This window comes from Aotus nancymaae, unplaced genomic scaffold, assembly GCF_030222135.1.
Source record: "Aotus nancymaae isolate 86718 unplaced genomic scaffold, 86718_ANA_hifiasm-v0.15.2.pri h1tg000049l, whole genome shotgun sequence".
NCBI classification, from domain to species: domain Eukaryota; kingdom Metazoa; phylum Chordata; class Mammalia; order Primates; family Aotidae; genus Aotus; species Aotus nancymaae.
The window spans coordinates 11,875,637-11,893,840 of NW_026988463.1; the positions used below are offsets into that span (position 1 = coordinate 11,875,637).

The following is an 18,204-nucleotide window of genomic DNA, read 5'->3' on the forward strand; positions in this document are numbered from 1 at the left end:
GGGGGTACAGGCAGTGGATAAATGCAGCCATTCCAAATGGGAGTAATTGGTTACAGGCCTTATTACCTATGTGATCTTGGGCAAGTTACACAAGTCTGAAATCCAGCAAGGCAGTCACATCGTAAAGCTCCAAAATTATCTCCTTTGACTCCATGTGAGTCAATTCAGATCATACTAATGCAGGAGGTGGGCTCCCAGAGTCTTGGGCAGCTCTGTTCCTGTGGCTTTTCAGGGTGTATAGCCTCCCTCTTGGCTGCTTTCATGTGCTGGTGTTGAGTGTCTGTGGCTTTTTCAGATGCATGGTGCAAGCTGTCAATGGATCTACCATTCTGGAATCTGAAGGACAGTGGCCCTCTTCTCTCAGCTCTACTAGGGTGGTGCCCCAGTAGGGACTCTGTGTGGGGGATCCGACCCCACATTTCCCTTCTGCACTGCCCTTGCAGAAGTTCTCCATGAGGTCCCTGCCCCTTCAGCAAACTTCTTCCTGGGCATCCAGGCATTTCCATACATCTTCTGAAATCTAGACAGAGGTTCCCAAACCTCAATTCTTGACTTCTGTGTGCTTGCAGGCTGAATGCCACATGGAAGCTGCCAAGGCCTGGGGCTTCCACCCTCTGAAGTAATAGCCTGAGCTCTATGTTGGCCACTTTTAGTCACAGCTGGAGCAGCTGGGATGCAGGACACCAAGTCCCTAGACTGCACACAGCAGAGGGATCCTGGGCCTTGCCCATGAAACCATTTTTTCCTCCTAAACCTCTGGGCCTGTGATGGAAGGGGCTGCCTTGAAGACCTCTGACATGCCCTGGAGACATTTTCCCCATTGTCTTTGGCTCCTCGTTACTTATGCAAATTTCTGCAGCTAGTTTAATTTCTCCTCAGAAAATGGGATTTTTTTCCTATTGAATTGTCAAGTTGCAGATTTTCCAACCTTTTATGCTCTGCTTTCCTTAAAACTGAATGCCTTTAACAGCACTCAAATCACCTCTTAAATGCTTTGCTACTTATAAATTTCTTCTGCCAGGTATCCTAAATCATCTCTCTCAAGCTCCAAGTTCTACAAATCTGTAGAGTAAGGGCAAGATGCTGCCAGTCTCTTTCTTAAAACACAACAGGAGTCACCTATACTCCAGTTCCCAAGTTCCCCATCTCCATCTGGACCACTCAGCCTGGATTTCATTGTCCATACCATTATCAGCATTTTGGTCAAAGCCATTCAGCACGTCTCTAGGGAGTTCCAAACTTTCCCACACTTTTCTTTCTTATTCTGAGCCCTCCAAACTGTTCTGACCTCTGTCTGTTATCCAGTTCCAAAGTCATTTCTACATTTTTGGATAGCTTTTCAGCAGCACCCTACTCCCAGTACCAATTTACTGTATTAGTCCATTTTCATGCTGCTTATAAAGACATACCTAAGACTGGGCAATTTACAAAGGAAAGAGGTTTATTGGACTTAAAGTTCCACGTGGCTGGGGAGGCCTCACAATCATGGCAGAAGGTGAAAGGCATATCTCACATGGCAGCAGACAAGAGAGCTTGTGCAGAGAAACTCCCATTTTTAAAACCATCAGATCTCTTGAGACCGATTCACTATCACAATAACAGTGCAGGAAAGACCCACCCCCTTAATTCAGTCACTTCCCACCACATTCCTCCCACAACATGTGGGAATTGTGGGAGTTACAACTCAAGGTGAGATTTGGATGGGGACACAGTCAAACCATATCATCTTCCATAGAGGTTATAAGGATTGTATGAGATGTGAAAGGACTTTGATAGTTCTTAGAACTTAGTAAGTGCCCAGTATATATTCTTTTTCTTTTCTTGAAATATAAGGGGTTTGGGGAGGACTGGGGAGATATTGGTCAAAGGACACAAAATTTCATTTAGTAGGAATAAATTCAAGAGATCTATTATAAAGCATGGTGACTGTAGTTACTAACAGTGTATTGTAAACTTGAAAATTACCAGAAGAGTAGGTTTTAAGTGTTTTCACTGCAAAAAGTGAGTATCTGAGGTAGTGGATATGTTAGCCTAATTCAGCCATCTTACAACATATACACATTTGAACACATATTGTACACATGAATATATACAATTTTTAGTTGTTAGTTAAAAATAAATAAGGCTGGACGTGGTGGTTCATGCTCATAATCCTAGCACTTTGGGAGACCAAGGGATGTGGATTGCTTGAGGCCAGGAGTTTGAGACCCAGGCAGGGCAACATAGTGAGACCTCATCTCTTAAAAGAAAACTAGCTAGGGATGGTGGCACATGCCTATAGTCCCAGCTACTGAGGAGGCTGAGGCAAGAGGATTGCACAAGCCCAGGAGGTTGAGGCTGCAGTGAGCTGTGGTTGCAGCATTACACTCCACCCTTGGGGACAGAGCAAGACCTGTCTTAATAAAACAGATAAAAATAAAAAATATAAGAAGATCTAACATGCTAGGAGATTCAATAAAAGTAGATGTGGTAGCAGGATGTGTTTTATGTTTTAGTTTAATGAAAAAGAAACTGTTAGCTTGTGGACATAAAATTGAGTGCAGTAGCAATAAATATGAAGTTCTCCTTTTGGTTGTACCTACCCTTTAGTGTTTGCTTATGAAAACTCAGATGATTAGCCGGGCGCGTTGGCTCATGCCTGTAATCCCAGCACTTTGGGAGGCCAAGGAGGGTGGATTATGAGGTCAGTAGTTCGAGACCAGTCTGGCCAACATGGTGAAAACCCGTCTCTACTAAAAATACAAAGATTAGCCAGGTATGGTGGTGGCGCCTGTAATCCCAGCTACTCCAGGAGGCTGAGGCAGGAGAATCGCTTGAACCTGGGTGGCAGAGATTACAATGAGCCAAGACTGTGTTATTGCACTCCAGCCTGGGCGACAGAGAGAGACTCCATCTCAACAAAAAGAAAAATCATATTATGATTGTGTCACATTGGTATGTAATAGAAGCAAAATTGCTTTGATGTGGGCATTTTTTAAAGTTTTATTTTTCAAATGAATATAACGCTGCAGTGTATGGAAGGTTGAATAGGTATACATAACAGCTATATGTACAGAGGAGAGAGGAAGGAAACTGTGGTACCTGAAATAAAAGCACACTGTTTTCTCCCTTTTTCTCTATGGCAAGCAATTGCATGCTGTCTGCAAATTGGGTTTTTTCTTATGGTTTGCACGTGCTTGACATTTAACATCAGAGAGATTTTAAACTGAAGGATTAAAGATTTCTTCCCAGTTTCAACTTATTTTGGGTGGAAAAAAGAAAAAAAGATTTCTTCCCAGCCCTCTCCCTGGTAATGGACAGAGCAAGGCTTTATTTGCTACTCACCAGCACAACTGCCATTCGTGCCCAGCAGCACAGCATGCGGGGTCACTATGGGCTGTTAAGGGACCCCATGTGTCCAGCTTGTCTTCCTGGAGGGTGCTGCCTGATCACCTGCAGGGAAGCCCTCGCTTAACCTGTCTGCTGTCCAGCCTGTCCCTCCCTCATACAGAGGAGCAGTGTATTAAATTGAGTCTTACAGTAATTCCGCCTCCCTCTTCCGTGGGACTTGCAGTTTCCCAACATAAACATGTAGCTTTACTGTTGGTAAGCGCATAGCTGTCAGTGTCAAAACATTCCACAGGATTCGTTTCCATTTGACTTTAAGTATTTAAAAAGCCATTTGATTTCTCCAGTAGAATTGCTTCACTTCAGGATCTCATGGAGTGTAGCATAGTACAGTTGAATCCCAGCTCTGCTCCTTATTACCTTGTGATCTTGGGCAAGTTACTCACCCTCTCTGTGCCTCAACTTCCTCATCTATAAATTGAGAATATTAGAAACTGTTTGATAGGGTTGTTGTGAGAATGAAATGACAAATTTTGTGTGTAAAATGCACAGTGCCTGGTAATGTCATTAGGGCTCAGTTAACTTGTCACTGCTGTTACTACTGTAGTGACATTTATACTTTGAGACGCCTTTCTGACTAGATAAGGGGAACAGAAGAAGGGCTGTTTTCATAGAAGATGCTGTGTCATGGTACCTTTTGCACTGTGTACATCCGTTAAACAGGACTTTGTTTGGAATTACTGAGCCTTGACTAGAAAACAGAGGAGACGCCCCCAGAAAACCTGTATGTAACTAAATGATATGTAGTGAGAAGATTGAATACTTTATTGTTCTTTGTTTCTCCCCTTTGAATCATATTGTTCATTCTTAGTCCTGGTTCTGTATTGTGTTTTCAGTTTTAGACTTTTTTTTTGAGATGGAGTCTCAATTCATTGCCCAGGCCAGAGTGCAGTGGTATCATCTTGGCTCACCGTAACCTCTGCCTCAGCCTCCTGAGTAGCTGGGATTACAGGTGCCCACCACCATTCCTAGCTAATTTTTGTATTTTTAGTAGAGATGGGCTTTCACCACATTGGCCATGCTGGTCTTGAACTCCTGACCTCATGTGAACCACCCACCTTGGCCTCCCAAAGTGTTGGACTTACAGGCTTGAGCCACCACACCTGGCCCAGTTTTAGACTTTTATTGGGAAAAGGAAGTAAAGAAATATATCTGCTAAGTAATCTATTAGAAGCTATTTCTTTCCTTTTTAAAAAAAAAAAAATTTCTTTTTCCCATGAGATAGGGTCTTGCTCTATCACCCAGGCTAGAGTGCAAATGTGCAGTCATGGCTTACTGCACCCTCAACCTTTTGGGCATAAGTGATCCTCCTGCTTCAGCCTTCCAGGTAACTACTAAAGGTGCATGCCACCATGTCTGGCTAATTTTTTTTTTTTTTGGTAGAGATGGGGTTCTGACTATGTTGCCCTTGATGGTCTTGACTCCTAGGCTCAAGCAGTCCTCCCACATCTGCCTCCCAAAGTGCTGGGATTATAGGCATGAGCCACTGTGCCCAGCCTCTTTCCCTTTTCTTTCTTTCTTTCTTTCTTTTTTTTTTTTGAAACAGAGTCTCACTTTGTTGCCCAGGCTGGAGTGCAGTGGCATGATATCGGCTCACTGCAACTTCCACCTCCCAGGTTCAAGCGATCATCCTGCCTCAGTCTCCTGAGTAGTACTACAAGCACATGCTACCATGCCTGGCTAATGTTTGTAGTTTTGGTAGTGACAGGGTTTCACTATGTTGACCAGGCTGGTCTCAAACTCTTGACTTCATGATCCACCCACCTTGGCCTCCTAAAGTCTGTGATTATAGGTGTGAGCCACCACGCCTGGCTCTCTTTCCTTTTTCAAAACCACTTTATTGAGATATAAATTCACATACCATATAGTTCACTTATTTAAAATGTATAGTTCAATGGTTTTTGGCATATTGCATTATTAATTTTTTTTAATTTGGTAAAATATATAACAACTTTTGCCCTTTAACCTTTTAAAATGTACAGATTGATGGCATTAATTACATTCAGAATATTGTACAACCATAGCTGCTGTTTCCAGAACTTTTTCATCACCCCAAACAGAAACTGTATAACCAGCAAGCCAGTAACTCCCTATCCTCCCCCTCCTCTCAGCTCCTGGTTACCTCTAATCTGACTATGAATTTGTCCTTTTGTGAGCTGTTTCTTTTTGAGCAACTCATTGCTTCACTGACATTTTAATTTATTAAAACTATCGATATTTTACATCAGCTAGAACATTTTTCTTTTGTAATTGTATTACTGCCTTAAGTTTAGATCACACCTTGTGCACATAAACTTTAAGATACATAGATGTCTACCTGTGTAGCTCTAGGGTGGCTTATACATAAGGCAGCAGGAGCTTAAGGGAAAGACCCGAGGCTTCAGGGTAGGTTGGTTGGGTTGATGCCACTGGGCCGGAGATTTGTCTTGCCAAAGCTAGGTTTCTATGTCTGTGAACTGGAGATCATCATCTCCACATTGTCTGACAGCAGCATTGATAAGGCTGCTTAGTGTTGGGTGTGGCATGCCATAGGTGTGCAGAGAGGGTAGTTGTTACTGTGACTTACACTGCAGTGAACTTGAAGAAAATAATGAAAATCTCATTTTTCATTTTATTTTTTTAATATTTATTTTTTAAAAATTTATATATATATTTTTGAGACAGAGTTTCCCTCTGTCACCCAGGCTGGAGTGTAGTGGTGTGATCTTGGCTCACGGCAACTTCCACCTCCAAGGCTCCAGGAATTCTCATGTTTCGGCCTACTGAGTAGCTGGGATTACAGGTGCATGCCACCATGCCCAGCAGATTTTTGTAGTTTTAGTAAAGATGGGGTTTCACCCTGTAGGCCAGGCTGCTCTCAAACTCCTAGCCTCAAGTGATCTACCCACCTCAGTCTCCTGAAGTGTTGAGTTTACAGGCGTGAGCCACTGCACTGGCTTTTTTTTTTTTTTTTTTTCTGTGAGACTGAGACTCGCTTTGTCACCCAGGCTGGAGTGCAATGGCATGATCTTGGCTCAGTGTAAGCTCCACCTCCCAGGTTCAAGTGATTCTCCTACCTCAGCCTTCTGAGTAGCTGGAATTACTGAGTAGCATACCACCACACCCAGTGAATTTTTGTATTTTTAGTAGAGATGAGGTTTCACCATGTTCATCAGGCTGGTATTGAACTCCTAACCTCGTGATTCACCTGCCCTGGCTTCCCAAAGTGCTGGGATTACAAGTGTGAGCCACTGTGCCCGGCCCGTGCCAGCATTTTTTTAAATTATTCTTTTGAGACAGGGTCTGGCTGTGTCACCCAGGCTGGAGTGCAGTGCAGCAAACATGGCTCACTGCCTTCTGGGCTCAAGGGATCCTCCCACTCCACCTCCCAAGCAGCAGGGACTACAAGTGCATGCTACCATGCCCAGCTATTTTTTTTTTTTTTAAGTTTTTCATAGAGATGAAGTCTTGCTATGTTACCCAGAGTGGTCTTGAACTTCTGGACCCAAGCGATTCTCCTGTCTTGGCTTCCCATAGTGCTGGGTAGTTCTTCATTTTATGGATGGACAGTGGTGGAGAAACACAGCAGGTGGTGTGTTCTAAGCTGAGGATCCTTGGGTGGCAGTCTCTGTGTTGATAGAAGTAAAGTCGCCCACATACATGATGCCAATAAAAATTTTTTAATAGAGAATGGCAGTTTAGATATCTTCTTAAGAAAAATAACTGTCTTTGCATCTTAATTTTAAAGGTTTTGCTGCAAAGTTGGGTTGTAAGCAAGAAGAAAACACCTACCCTGTGTGTTATTTGCACTCATTTGCTTTGAGCCTTCTGACGCTGGTGAGGCTGTGTGATTTGTAAGGCAATAGGGTCTACAACACAGCCTCCTCCATTTGTCTGCCTGTTCCGGGCTCATCCCTTCTCATCTCTTTCCCAGAAGCACCTGGTGATGCCAGAACCGAGGTCAGGGTAGGCAGGAAGATGGCCACTTGCAGCAGTGGTGATCATGGGCCCCTTCTTTCTTATTTGCTGACTTTCCCAAGAACTTGGTAGTAGTTATCCTTTAACTTTAGATTAATGTGCTTGCATAAAGGAGTAACAAATCTTTTGAAATAAGATATCTTCTGCCCTGTAGCTTTTGCCAAAAATGGGTCTGGAACCTGGGATTGGGAGCACAACTTATCATAAACTAGCTGCATGTTGACAGTGGTGCGGTTGTGGATATTACTTTTTAATCATAAAGAGCTCAGGAAATGTGCCTTAAAAAAAAATCGAGTCCCCATTTTCAACCTCTTTTAAAAAGATTGTGTAAATTTTGGAGTCAGGTGCCATGGAGGAGTAAAATCATACCACTGCAGATGCTTTGAGCAGCCTCCCAGATTCCACAGGGCTTTTGGCCAGTTTTTCCCTAGTTCACAAAATATATTTCCCCCTAATACACAAGATGCATTTTTTTCTTCCTCATGTACTTTAACCAAAGCCCTTTATTTTGCCTTAAAGTCTTGTTTATTTCATTTTTGTCTCCCCAAGTTACCATGATAAAAAGAATCTCCATGAATTGGCTTGGTTCAGTTACCCTCAAAGTTTAAAGCACTGATTTTCACAAAGGCAAAAGACAGGGATATTAAATTACTGTGAAGCCTTGAGTCTGGTTTTTTAAGACTGGGAACAAGTGCTACTTCAGGGAAGGGACTGCTTTCCTCAAGTTGATACTGCCTTATCTCATTTCTCCCTTGTGATCTTGATTGCCCCAAGATTTATCAGGTATGCTGCTTCTGTGGCAGCATCAAAAGGCTGCTTTTTGTTGTTGTTGTTGTTTTTGAGACGGAGTCTCTCTCTGTCACCCAGGCCAGGGTGCAATGGCACGATCTCAGCTCCCTGCAACCTCCACCTCCTGAGTTCAAGTGATTCTCCTGCCTCAGCCTCCTGAGTAGCTGATATTACAGCCATGCACCACCACACCTGGCTAATTTTTGTATTCTTAGTAGAGACAGCATTTCGCCATGTTGACCAGGCTGATCTCAAGCTTCTGACCTTGTGATCTGCCTGTCTCAGCGTCCCAGAGTGCTGGGATTACAGGCATGAGCCATTGCACCCAGCCAAAAAGGCTGCTTTTTAAAGAAACCTTACAGGACACCCATCCAGCAACCTGTACTTGGTATGATAGTCCCACAGCACCACAGGGCTGTCCACGTGCTGAGCTGTTCTAGTTTTGTGTTTGCTCTGGTTACTTTAAAGTACATTTCTCCCTGGCTTAATAACTTGTTTATTATTATAATTTAAAAAGTAGCTAGTTGAGGTAAAAGGAAATTTTCAACCCTTGGATGTATATTTGATCAGCTTGCCTCCTCTGTAGTAGGGTATTGGATTAGTGTTCTGTGGCCGCTGTAACTAGTTACTGCAAGCTTGGTGACTTAAAATACCAAGTGTTTTAGGTGAATATATCTCTCATAGTTCTGGAGTCCAGAAGTTTCAAACAAGTCATTAGCATTGCTGAGCTCCCTCCATAGGCTCTGGGGAAGAATCTGTCCCTTGCCTCCTTTGGCTTCCAGTGGCTGCCGGCATTCCTTGGCATCCCTTGACATCCCTTGGCTTAGGGCCACATCGCACCAGTCTGTCCCTATGATCACATTACCTCTTCCTCTGTGTGTGTCCCTCTGCGTCTCTCTCGTGAGGATACGTGTGATGGCAGTGAGGCCTCACTTGTGTAATCCCAGATGATCTCATCTCAGGGTCCTTAATATAATAGCATCTACTAAGACTCCTTTTCCAACTAAGGCAGGATTCAGAGGTTCCAGGGTGTAGAAGGTGGACATATCTTGGAGGTCACCATTCAGCCCACTATAGGCATGTTAGTAGTAAAGTCAGCATTCTTAGGTATTCCCAGCCTTGCATTGGTCCTGGGTAGGAGCAAGCGGGCAATAGTTGTTTCCAAGGCTATTTAGCATTTAATTTGCAGTTTTCAAGGATTAGCAGTATACTCTAAGAAGTTTGGGCTACCTATCAAATAGCTTATTCATTGAACACCTTCCATCATGCATAGTCTGTCACCTGCATTGACTATTGTTTCTAAAGGCAGCCCTCACAGGTAGGGGAAAAAGTGCCCATTTAAAAGTGGAGACATTGCCTAGGGCCCCAGGAGTGGCAGAGTCAGGGATAATCAAGTCTGTGCTGCACTCAGAAGGGATTCTTCCTTCACAGCACACAGGCTCTATCAGGGACAGTGCTACAGTTGGTTGCATATCTTCTTAAGAGACAATGTTAGTCTCTTTGAAAGAAGATTTCCTTCTCTCTCAGTGTTTGGCCTGAGCACAGACTCTAAAAGATGTTGACTTAGACCATTGGATTGTGTGGGGCTTGTTTCCTCTGACACTTTACAATCTGTTGTTTTACGGGCCCTGCAGATGTTGCCTTTGTATAATGCTTAACTTAATGTTTTTAGTTGATGTAATTTGATATGCTTCATTTGATAGAGACTGTTCAAATGAGCTGCTGGTTTTATTTTTTGCTTCCTTTTTTTTTTTTTTTTTGCCTTTGTTTCTAGTGTTGTATGTACCTAAGAAAGGACATGAGTTGGCTTCAGGACAAATGTTGAGTAACGCTCTATTTGTCAAAACAACAAGCGGCTAGATTGAAAACTATTCCCTCACCTGAGTGAAATTAAAATAACTGATGCCACAGTCACTCCCTTCTAGCCAGTGGTAACCCTTATTTTACACAGGAGCTTTAGTGAGAAAAATAAATGAGCTTATTTTGTGAGAGATGTCTGCATGCTTCCTACCCTGGATGATAAAATTAGTTTTTTATAGCACATAAGTATGTATAATGATGAGCCTTGCATACAAGGTTCTTATGAAGTGCTTTTACTGCTGTGCCCTGAAGGAAATACCAAGACCATTTGACCATTTGCAAGTACAGTAGAGCTGCTAGTCAGTAAAGGTTTCAATTTCTATTTAGAAGGCTTGGGACTTGGGGTGAGCCACAAATTAATTCCCTGCTCAAATTGTGTTGAGATTAGATTGTATTCAACATTTTTGTATCCCAGTCTGTAGTGTTAGAAGAGGGGTACAGTTTTACTTGGAAATCTCTTTTTTGAGATAAATCGGAAATGTAGTCTTGATGGAAGCAGAAAGCAGATGGATACGAATGCAAATTTTCACTCGGGAAGTGAAAATACTGAGTTCTTAGGAGGAAGGATAAAGAGTTTGATGGCTTGAGGTTTTTCCTTTTGCTAGGAAGAGAGACCAGCATGAACACTTTCTTTCTTAAGACACGTCATGACGTTAGAGGTCCATCTAGATCATCCAGACCTGTGTGTGCATCATTATACAAACTAAGCCCCTGTGTTCATACACCTCTGAGGTCGATGCTAATTCACTTATTTTCGTGATGGTGATCTCGCTGTGTGGGACCAGGTGTGCCTGGCAAGCCTAATGCCCAGGTAACAGCTTGCTTTGCACTGCAGTCCTGGGAAGGTTGTCCTTTTAGTCTCCGGCCACATAGCTCTTCCCTGCCTGTTGTTTCCTGTTGCCTTGAAAATTTGCTCTACCCAAAGCTGTTCCTCAGACAGCAACCTCATTTTTTGTATCTGGGCTTTGCGCCATCACACAAAGCTATAATTTAATCAGTCCTTCGAGTATTATAAAAAAATGTTTCTGGGATGTTGTATCCTGAGCACTTGCTTCTCTTACATACACGAGGGCTTTGCCTAGTGATTTAGAACGAGAACCCTTGTCCCTAGCTGCTCCCGCTGGGACCCTAGGCTTACAATTTCACGGGGAGGCTGTGGAGACAGCTCAGGTTAAAAGCCACTCAACAGAGAGAAAGCAGGGCCTGTGTGTGTAGGGTGGGTAGTGGGAAGCTTAGAGTCTGCCCCTGTGGTGACCAAGGGCAAGTAGCTGAATTTGGAAAAATCTGCTTCCCATTCTCAGTACAGGGAGACCCATAACTTCCAGATAGGAGAGGATCAACTGAGGCTGAACAGGCCATGATAAATGTTATTTTAGTTAGGAATTTTTGTACTGAAATTTTTTTTTCTGTTTAAAACACAAAAATCCCACTCATAGTTCCTCAGCCCAGAAGAGAAAAAGCTGTCATCTTAGAGAATTTCCTGCTAGTTTGTGTTCTGTGTCTATTTCGTTTACTAATTGACGTCCGTGTTCCTCATTTGCTGATTGAGATTATACTTGTTATATAATTGTATAATAACAACAACAACAAAAGCCAGGTGCGGTGGTGTGCACCTGTCATTCCAGCTATCTTTGAGGCTGAGGTGGGAGGATCCCTTGAGGCCAAGAGTTTGAGTCTAGCCTGGGCAACATAGAACCTATCTCAATTTAAAAGATACATTTATAACTTGCATGTCCTGCACGTGTATCCCGGAACTTGAAATATTTAAAAAGAATAAAATACGTATGTATATACTTATATATATATAAATAAAATATGTATGTATATAAGGAATTTTCAAACACATTAAAACTCGTGGTTAGCATCATGTAGACAGCCTTCAGTGGTCTGCCAGCTAGATCTGTCGTGGCTCACTCACAACCTTCCTTCGTGGTTGGAGCTCTTGTCAGTACAGGCCTGCGTTGCACTGCACTGGCTCCAACGCTGGGCGTGACCATTTTTTGCTAACTGCTTGTTAAAGTGGCCGCCCGTCTAATTCACAATCCTCCTCTGTCATCGGTTTTAGGACTGGAAAGCCTGCTGCCTCAGGAGCAAAACTAAGTATTTCCTTTCCTTTGTGAATCAAATCTGTGATTTCATAGATAGATTTGGTAATGTAGAATTTGAAAGAACTATAATGATCTTTTCAGTTCACAGTGGTTTGGGTTTCCATCCAGAGTATTCCTGAATCACCTTTAGGACTGCTTGCATGCATTTTTGAATATCATTCTTTGTTTTCTTGAGCATGGCTGCATAAAATGGGTTAATAACAGCATTGTTTTGCAACCCATTTGTATTCACCGGAGAACTGGGGAATAGTTTGGATAAGTCACAGTCTAAGGCAAGCTATTGTGTCATCAGAGAATAACCTTTGATCTTAGTGTACTTGTACGTATGTAATCTGTGTCTGAAGCTTTGTGGTATGAGCAGAAGATTTTGATAAGGTTAGAGGTTTCTGATTCTTTTATATCTGTGTTACTCTCTCAAGTGTTTGCCAATCTTCAGTGCTGCATTGGTGGCTAAAGCTTAATTTGTGGCCAAGTCACAGAAACAGATTAGACTTTTGCTAATGAGTTGCCAAGACAGTAGTTTGAGTAATCTTTTTTTTTTTTTTAAACTTCTTAAAAACAAGAATGGCAGCTGTCAGCAGTAATTTCCCCCAATTTATGTTTTGCAGAGAACCTAGTTGCTTGCTACAATTTGACCTCCTGGTTTCAAGGAGTGGTAGAAGGCTTATGTTACTGGTTACTGCCTTCTGGATTTTGAGGTAGTCCTTGGCATTTGCTTTAATCGCTTTATATTTTTCGTTTTCTTTTTTTTTTCTTCTTCAAGACAGAGTCCTGCTCTCACCCCCAGGCTGGAGTACAGTGGCTCAGTTTTGGCTCACTGCAACCTCCACCTCCCAGGCTCAAGAGATCCTCCTGCCTTTGCCTCCCAAGTAGCTGGGACTGCAGGCATGTGGCACCACACCCAGCTAATTATTTGTATTTCTTTGTAACAGTGGGGTTCATGTTGCCTAGGCTGGTTTCAAATTCCTGAGCTCAAGCGACCTGCCTGCCTTGGCCTCCCCAGATGCTGTGGTTACAGGCATGAGCCACTGTGCTTGGCAGTTTGTTTTCTGTTTTAAAATTTTATGTGTTAAAGTTTTGTGTTTTTCTTTTCTTTTTTCAAGACAGAGTCTCGCTCTGTTGCCCAGGCTGGAGTGCAGTGGTGCCATCTCGGCTCACTGTAACTTCTGCCTCCTGGGTTCACGTGATTCTCCTGCTTCAGCCTCTCGAGTAGCTGGGATTACAGGCGTGCACCACCACCCCTGGCTAATTTTTGTATTTTTGGTTAGAGGCAGGGTTTCACCATGTTGGCCAGGCTAGTCTTGAGCTCCTGACCTCCAGTGATCTACCTGCCTCAGTCTCCTAAAGTGCTGGGATTACAGGCATGAGCCATCGTACCCGGCCAGTTTTATGTTTTTCTAAGTATTTTATTTATATCTGTTCATTTATTTATTTATTTATTTTAGAGACAGGGTCTTTCCCTGTTGCCCAGGCTGGAGTTTAGTGGCACGTTATAACTCACTGCAGCCTCAAATTCGTGAAGTCAAGCAATCTCGCTACCTTAGCTTCCTGAATAGCTAGGACTACAGGCACAAGCCACCTCGCCCAGCTAATTTATTTTTTGTAGAGATAGGAGTCTCACCATGTTGCCTGGACTGGTCTGAAACTCCAGGCCTCAAGTAATTTTCCCAGTTCTGCCTCCCATAGCAGTGGGATTAACAGAGATGAGCCATAGAATGATTTAATATAAACAAATCATTAAGACTAATACTCTTTGGAGAAGTTGGCAGAAGTCATTATCCAGCTGACTGCTGCATCATCTTTAGTGGTAATTAACAATACCACATTGAATATACTGTTTTCCTGTTAACTCATTAATTCTTAGTCCATAGTTTCTGAGTCAGGAGGTCTTGGATGGCACCCAGGAATTTGCATCTCTAGCTAGTTCCCAGGTGATGCTGATACAGCTGTAGGGGAAGCACATTTTGCTAAGGGCTCAAGGTTCTATGTTCCAGAGTTTTATATCTGAAATGAAATTCTTCAGCAACTGATGAGCCTCCTTAGGCAGTCTGGGACACAGTGTTACACTGCCCTTTACTTTCTTTCTGTCTTTGAGACAGAGTTTTGCTCTTATCACTCAGGCTGGAGGGCAGTGATGCAGTCTCAGCTCACTGCAACCTCAACCTCCGGGGTTCTAGCGATTCTCAGCCTCCCGAGTAGCTGGGATTATGGTGTGTGCCACCACACCCAGCTAATTCTTATATTTTTAGTAGAGACGGGGTTTCACCATGTTGGCCAGGCTGGTCTGGAACTCCTGATCTCATTGATCCATCGGCCTCGGCCTCCCAAATTTACAGGTGTGAGCCAGCGCGCCTGGCCTATACTGCCCTTTTCACAGAAACATTTGTAGGGTGGCTTTTGTGTGAATGCCACCCAGCAGATGGGTAATAGAGATGAGGTAGTGGATCTTTGGAGATAAAGGCATTGTGTAGCCTATGCTGTGTAGCCTGTGAAGAGATTGAGCAGAAGTGACCCAGTGCACTGAGCAAAAGACGCTGGTACTCTGTGCTTTACCCTGGAGTCTTTCCAGACTTGTTTGAAAGCCAGGATAACCAGCATTGCCAGTGGTTTACTCATACAACATTTTAAAAATGACAGATTCCTTGAAGGATAAAACTTACTCTATGGTGTCTAGAATGTGAACTTGAGTTACAGTTTCTTAGGATAGAATTATTTTGTAAAATTTGACATTGTATCTAATGGGAATTTTAATTTTAGTGTTTGATAGAGTTAATGTCATTTCTTTAGAGAATAACTGGGGAAATAATATTTCATCAGAAAGCTTTCAGAAATGTGGCAAGACTCCTGCACGCAATCTTGAGGGTCTTTACCGTGTTACACCCTCTAGGATCTTCACTAAAATAGAAGGAACGTTTCATGCAAGTGTTAGTCTGAGTATCTTTTTGATATCTGCAGATGAAAGTCCTTCTGGGAGAGATTGTTCTTCAATACAGTTCACAGTGATGGAACATCCTTTCATGTCTTTATCAGCATTTCTGCTTCCTAGTGCATTTCCTCATATGCTAGGATGAAGACTTGTCAAGTTGGATGATGCATATGTGAAGTATTTTATCAAATCATTCTAGGGAGTCAGTGCAGGCCCTTTGACAGCCCGCTGGGATGAGGCATGTCTACATTGAAATGTTTTAATTTTACTTCAGAAGGGCAGAGATGTTACCAGAGCAGTGGCTTCCAAACAGCATAGCATAAGGACTGTGGGAGGCCGTTGGGAGAGTTTACTTTGGTTCAGTTCCGCGGACGCTCAGCCACAGTTTTAGACTCAGTTTCACAATTGCGTGGCTCTCTCCAGAGCCGCAGTCTGCCAAGACACACAGAGCTGGTTTTCTTGTTCTTCCGGGCTTTGAGGCTATTCAGTTCCCTCTAAACCCCAGACATGAAGGTGGAGGTGTAGGGGAAGAGTGAGAAGTGCTATTAATAATTCATTTGAAAGGGGTTTCTATGTAAGGTAATGTAGAGTAAGCAAAGAAGATAGTGTAGGATTGACTACTTTAAAAAATAGATTATATGGGTACAAAAAAATAGAATGAATAAGACCTATTTTATAGCACAACAGGGTGACTATAGTAATAAGTTAATTGTACATTTTTAGAGTGTCATTGGTTGTTTGTAACTGAAAGGATAAATGGTTGAGGGGATGGATACTCCATTCTCCATGATGTGCTTATTTCGCAATGCATACCTATATCCAAACATCTCATGTACCCATAAATATATACATCTACTATGTACCCATAAAAATTTAAAAAAATAAAAATAAAAATATCTTTTGAGGCTGTATGCAGTGGCTCACACCTGTAATCGCAGCACTTTGGGAGGCTGAGGTGGGTGGATCATGAAGTCAGGAGTTCGAGACCAGCCTGACCAACATAGTAAAACCCCATCTCTACTAAAAATACAAAGAATTAGCCAGGTGTGGTGACAGGCACCTGTAATCTCACCTACTCAGGAGTCTGAGGCAGGAGAATTGTTTGAACCTGGGAGACAGAGGTTGCAATGAGCTGAGATCTCACTACTGCACTCTAGCCTGGGCGACAGAGCGAGACTCCATCTCAAAAAATATATGTCTTTTGAGTGTTTTTGCTGAGAATAAATTTTTATTTACTTTAATCAAAGATAATATTTGAAATTCAGGTGAAATGTACATTTCACATAGCCATTACTTGACAAAAAATATTTCTCAAAATTTTTTGAAACATCTACATAGTAAGAGAAATTGGGAGAGCCTTTTTTTTCTTTGTTAGTATAATCCTTCTTGGTATTTGTACAACACTAAGTTTCTAAATTTGTTGTTGAGGTCTCATGATTTTAGCAATATAACAGAATTATAACCAGAAATACAGGAATTACAAATTCAAGCTTGTGGTTTTACTTTGTATTTCTCTCCCTCCCAGCCAACTGAGGTAGTGCAAGTTACCCATGTTTTGACATTTTCATAGTTATTTTGATTGCTTAATATTATGTTGAAATTTTGAACTATAATTTACTGACCTCTATATAATCAAATCCTGAGGTTGATTTTGATTATTGGCATATTTGATGGCATGATGGTATAGCAGTGAACATTTACTGATTCAGCTTTTGTTATTCTCATTTATTTTTATGGTGCCTGGTATGTTTCATTAACTTTTTTTTTTTTTCCCAAGACAGAATCTCGCTCTGTTGCCCAGGCTGGAGTGCAATGACGTGATCTCGGCTCACTGCAACGTCTGCCTCCTGGGTTCAGGTGATTCTCCTGTCTTAGCCTCTCAAGTAACTGGGATTACAGGTGCTCACAAACAGCCTGACTAATTTTTTGTATTTTTAGTAGAGGTGGGGTGTCATCACATTGGCCATGCTGGTCTCGAACTCGTGACCTCAGTGATCTGCCTGCCTTGGCCTCGAGAAATGCTGGGATTGCAGGTGGGAGCCACCATGCCCAGCCTTCATTAACTTTTTAAATTAAGTTTTTAAAAAATTTTGTGTTTGGAGTTGGAGACTATTTGTAAATTTACTAAACAGACAGTTGAAAATTATATGAGCCTGTAATCCTAGCACTTTGGGAGGCTGAGCTGGGCGGATCATGAGGTCAAGACATTGAGACCATCCTGGCCAACGTGGTGAAACCCCGTCTGTACCAAAAAATAAAAAAAAATCAGCTGAGTGTGGTGGCGTGTGCCTGTAGTCTTAGCCACTCGGGAGACTGAGGCAGGAGAATTGCTTGAACCCAGGAGGCGGAGATTGCAGTCAGTGGAGATTGTGCCACTGCACTCCAGCCTGGTGCCTGGTGACAGAGCAAGACTCTGTCTCAAAAAGAAAGAAAGAAAGAAAGAAAAATGAAGCATGACTAACTAACAATAACAAAAGTTATTCAGAGATTAGTTAGCTTACCTAACTAACTGGCTTACTAACCTAGGAATAACTTTTATTATTATTAGGTTCTGGTAGGTGATAATGATAGTTCTAGTGTGTATTGTTTATGCTGGAAAATAATATTTTTAAAAAAATGACAGCTGCCCTCACTGAGAACCTACTCTGCTAGGTGGTTTATGTATCTTCTTGTCTTCTGGCATTGTAGGGTGTATTGATCAGATTGGTTAAAACAGTTCACAAAACCAGAATAGTGTACTTGAGCCTAAATTAGCGAGCTAAAAATAAATTTGGTTTCTTAGCCATAGCATTTGGTTTATTAAATTGTAGGCCAGACAACAAATTCTCAAACCACCGAGTACCACGGGTTCGTTTTTTTCTGATGTTAACAGAACAGTATTGTTCATGCTGATGGTTCCATTTGTAAACTAGCTTCTGCCCCACTTGGGTTTTTTTTTTTTTTTTTTGGTTTTTTTTTTTTTTTTTGAGGCAAAGTTTCACTCATTGCCCAGGCTGGAGTGCAATGGCACTATCTTAGCTCACTGCAACCTCTACCTCCTGGGTTCAAGCAATTCTCCTGCCTCAGTCTTCTGAGTAGCTGGGATTACAGGCACCTGCCACCATGCCCTGCTAATTTTTGTATTTTTAATATAGATGGGGTTTTGCCATGTACGCCATGCTGAACTCCTGACCTCAG

General features: G+C 42.3%; 1 protein-coding gene across 2 annotated transcripts in view; it reads left to right on the plus strand.

The window, feature by feature from the left end:
* PARN (poly(A)-specific ribonuclease) overlaps positions 1 to 18,204 on the plus strand; it is a 201,624-nt gene that overhangs the window by 54,958 nt on the left and 128,462 nt on the right. Inside the window, exon 19 of one of the 2 annotated variants that reach the window (XM_012453223.2) lies at positions 12,710 to 12,799. The exons of the other annotated variant lie outside the window; for it this stretch is intronic. Coding sequence (XP_012308646.1) covers positions 12,710 to 12,799 — 90 coding nt within the window. The remainder of the gene's footprint in view (positions 1 to 12,709; positions 12,800 to 18,204) is intronic. 2 annotated transcript variants of the gene reach the window in all.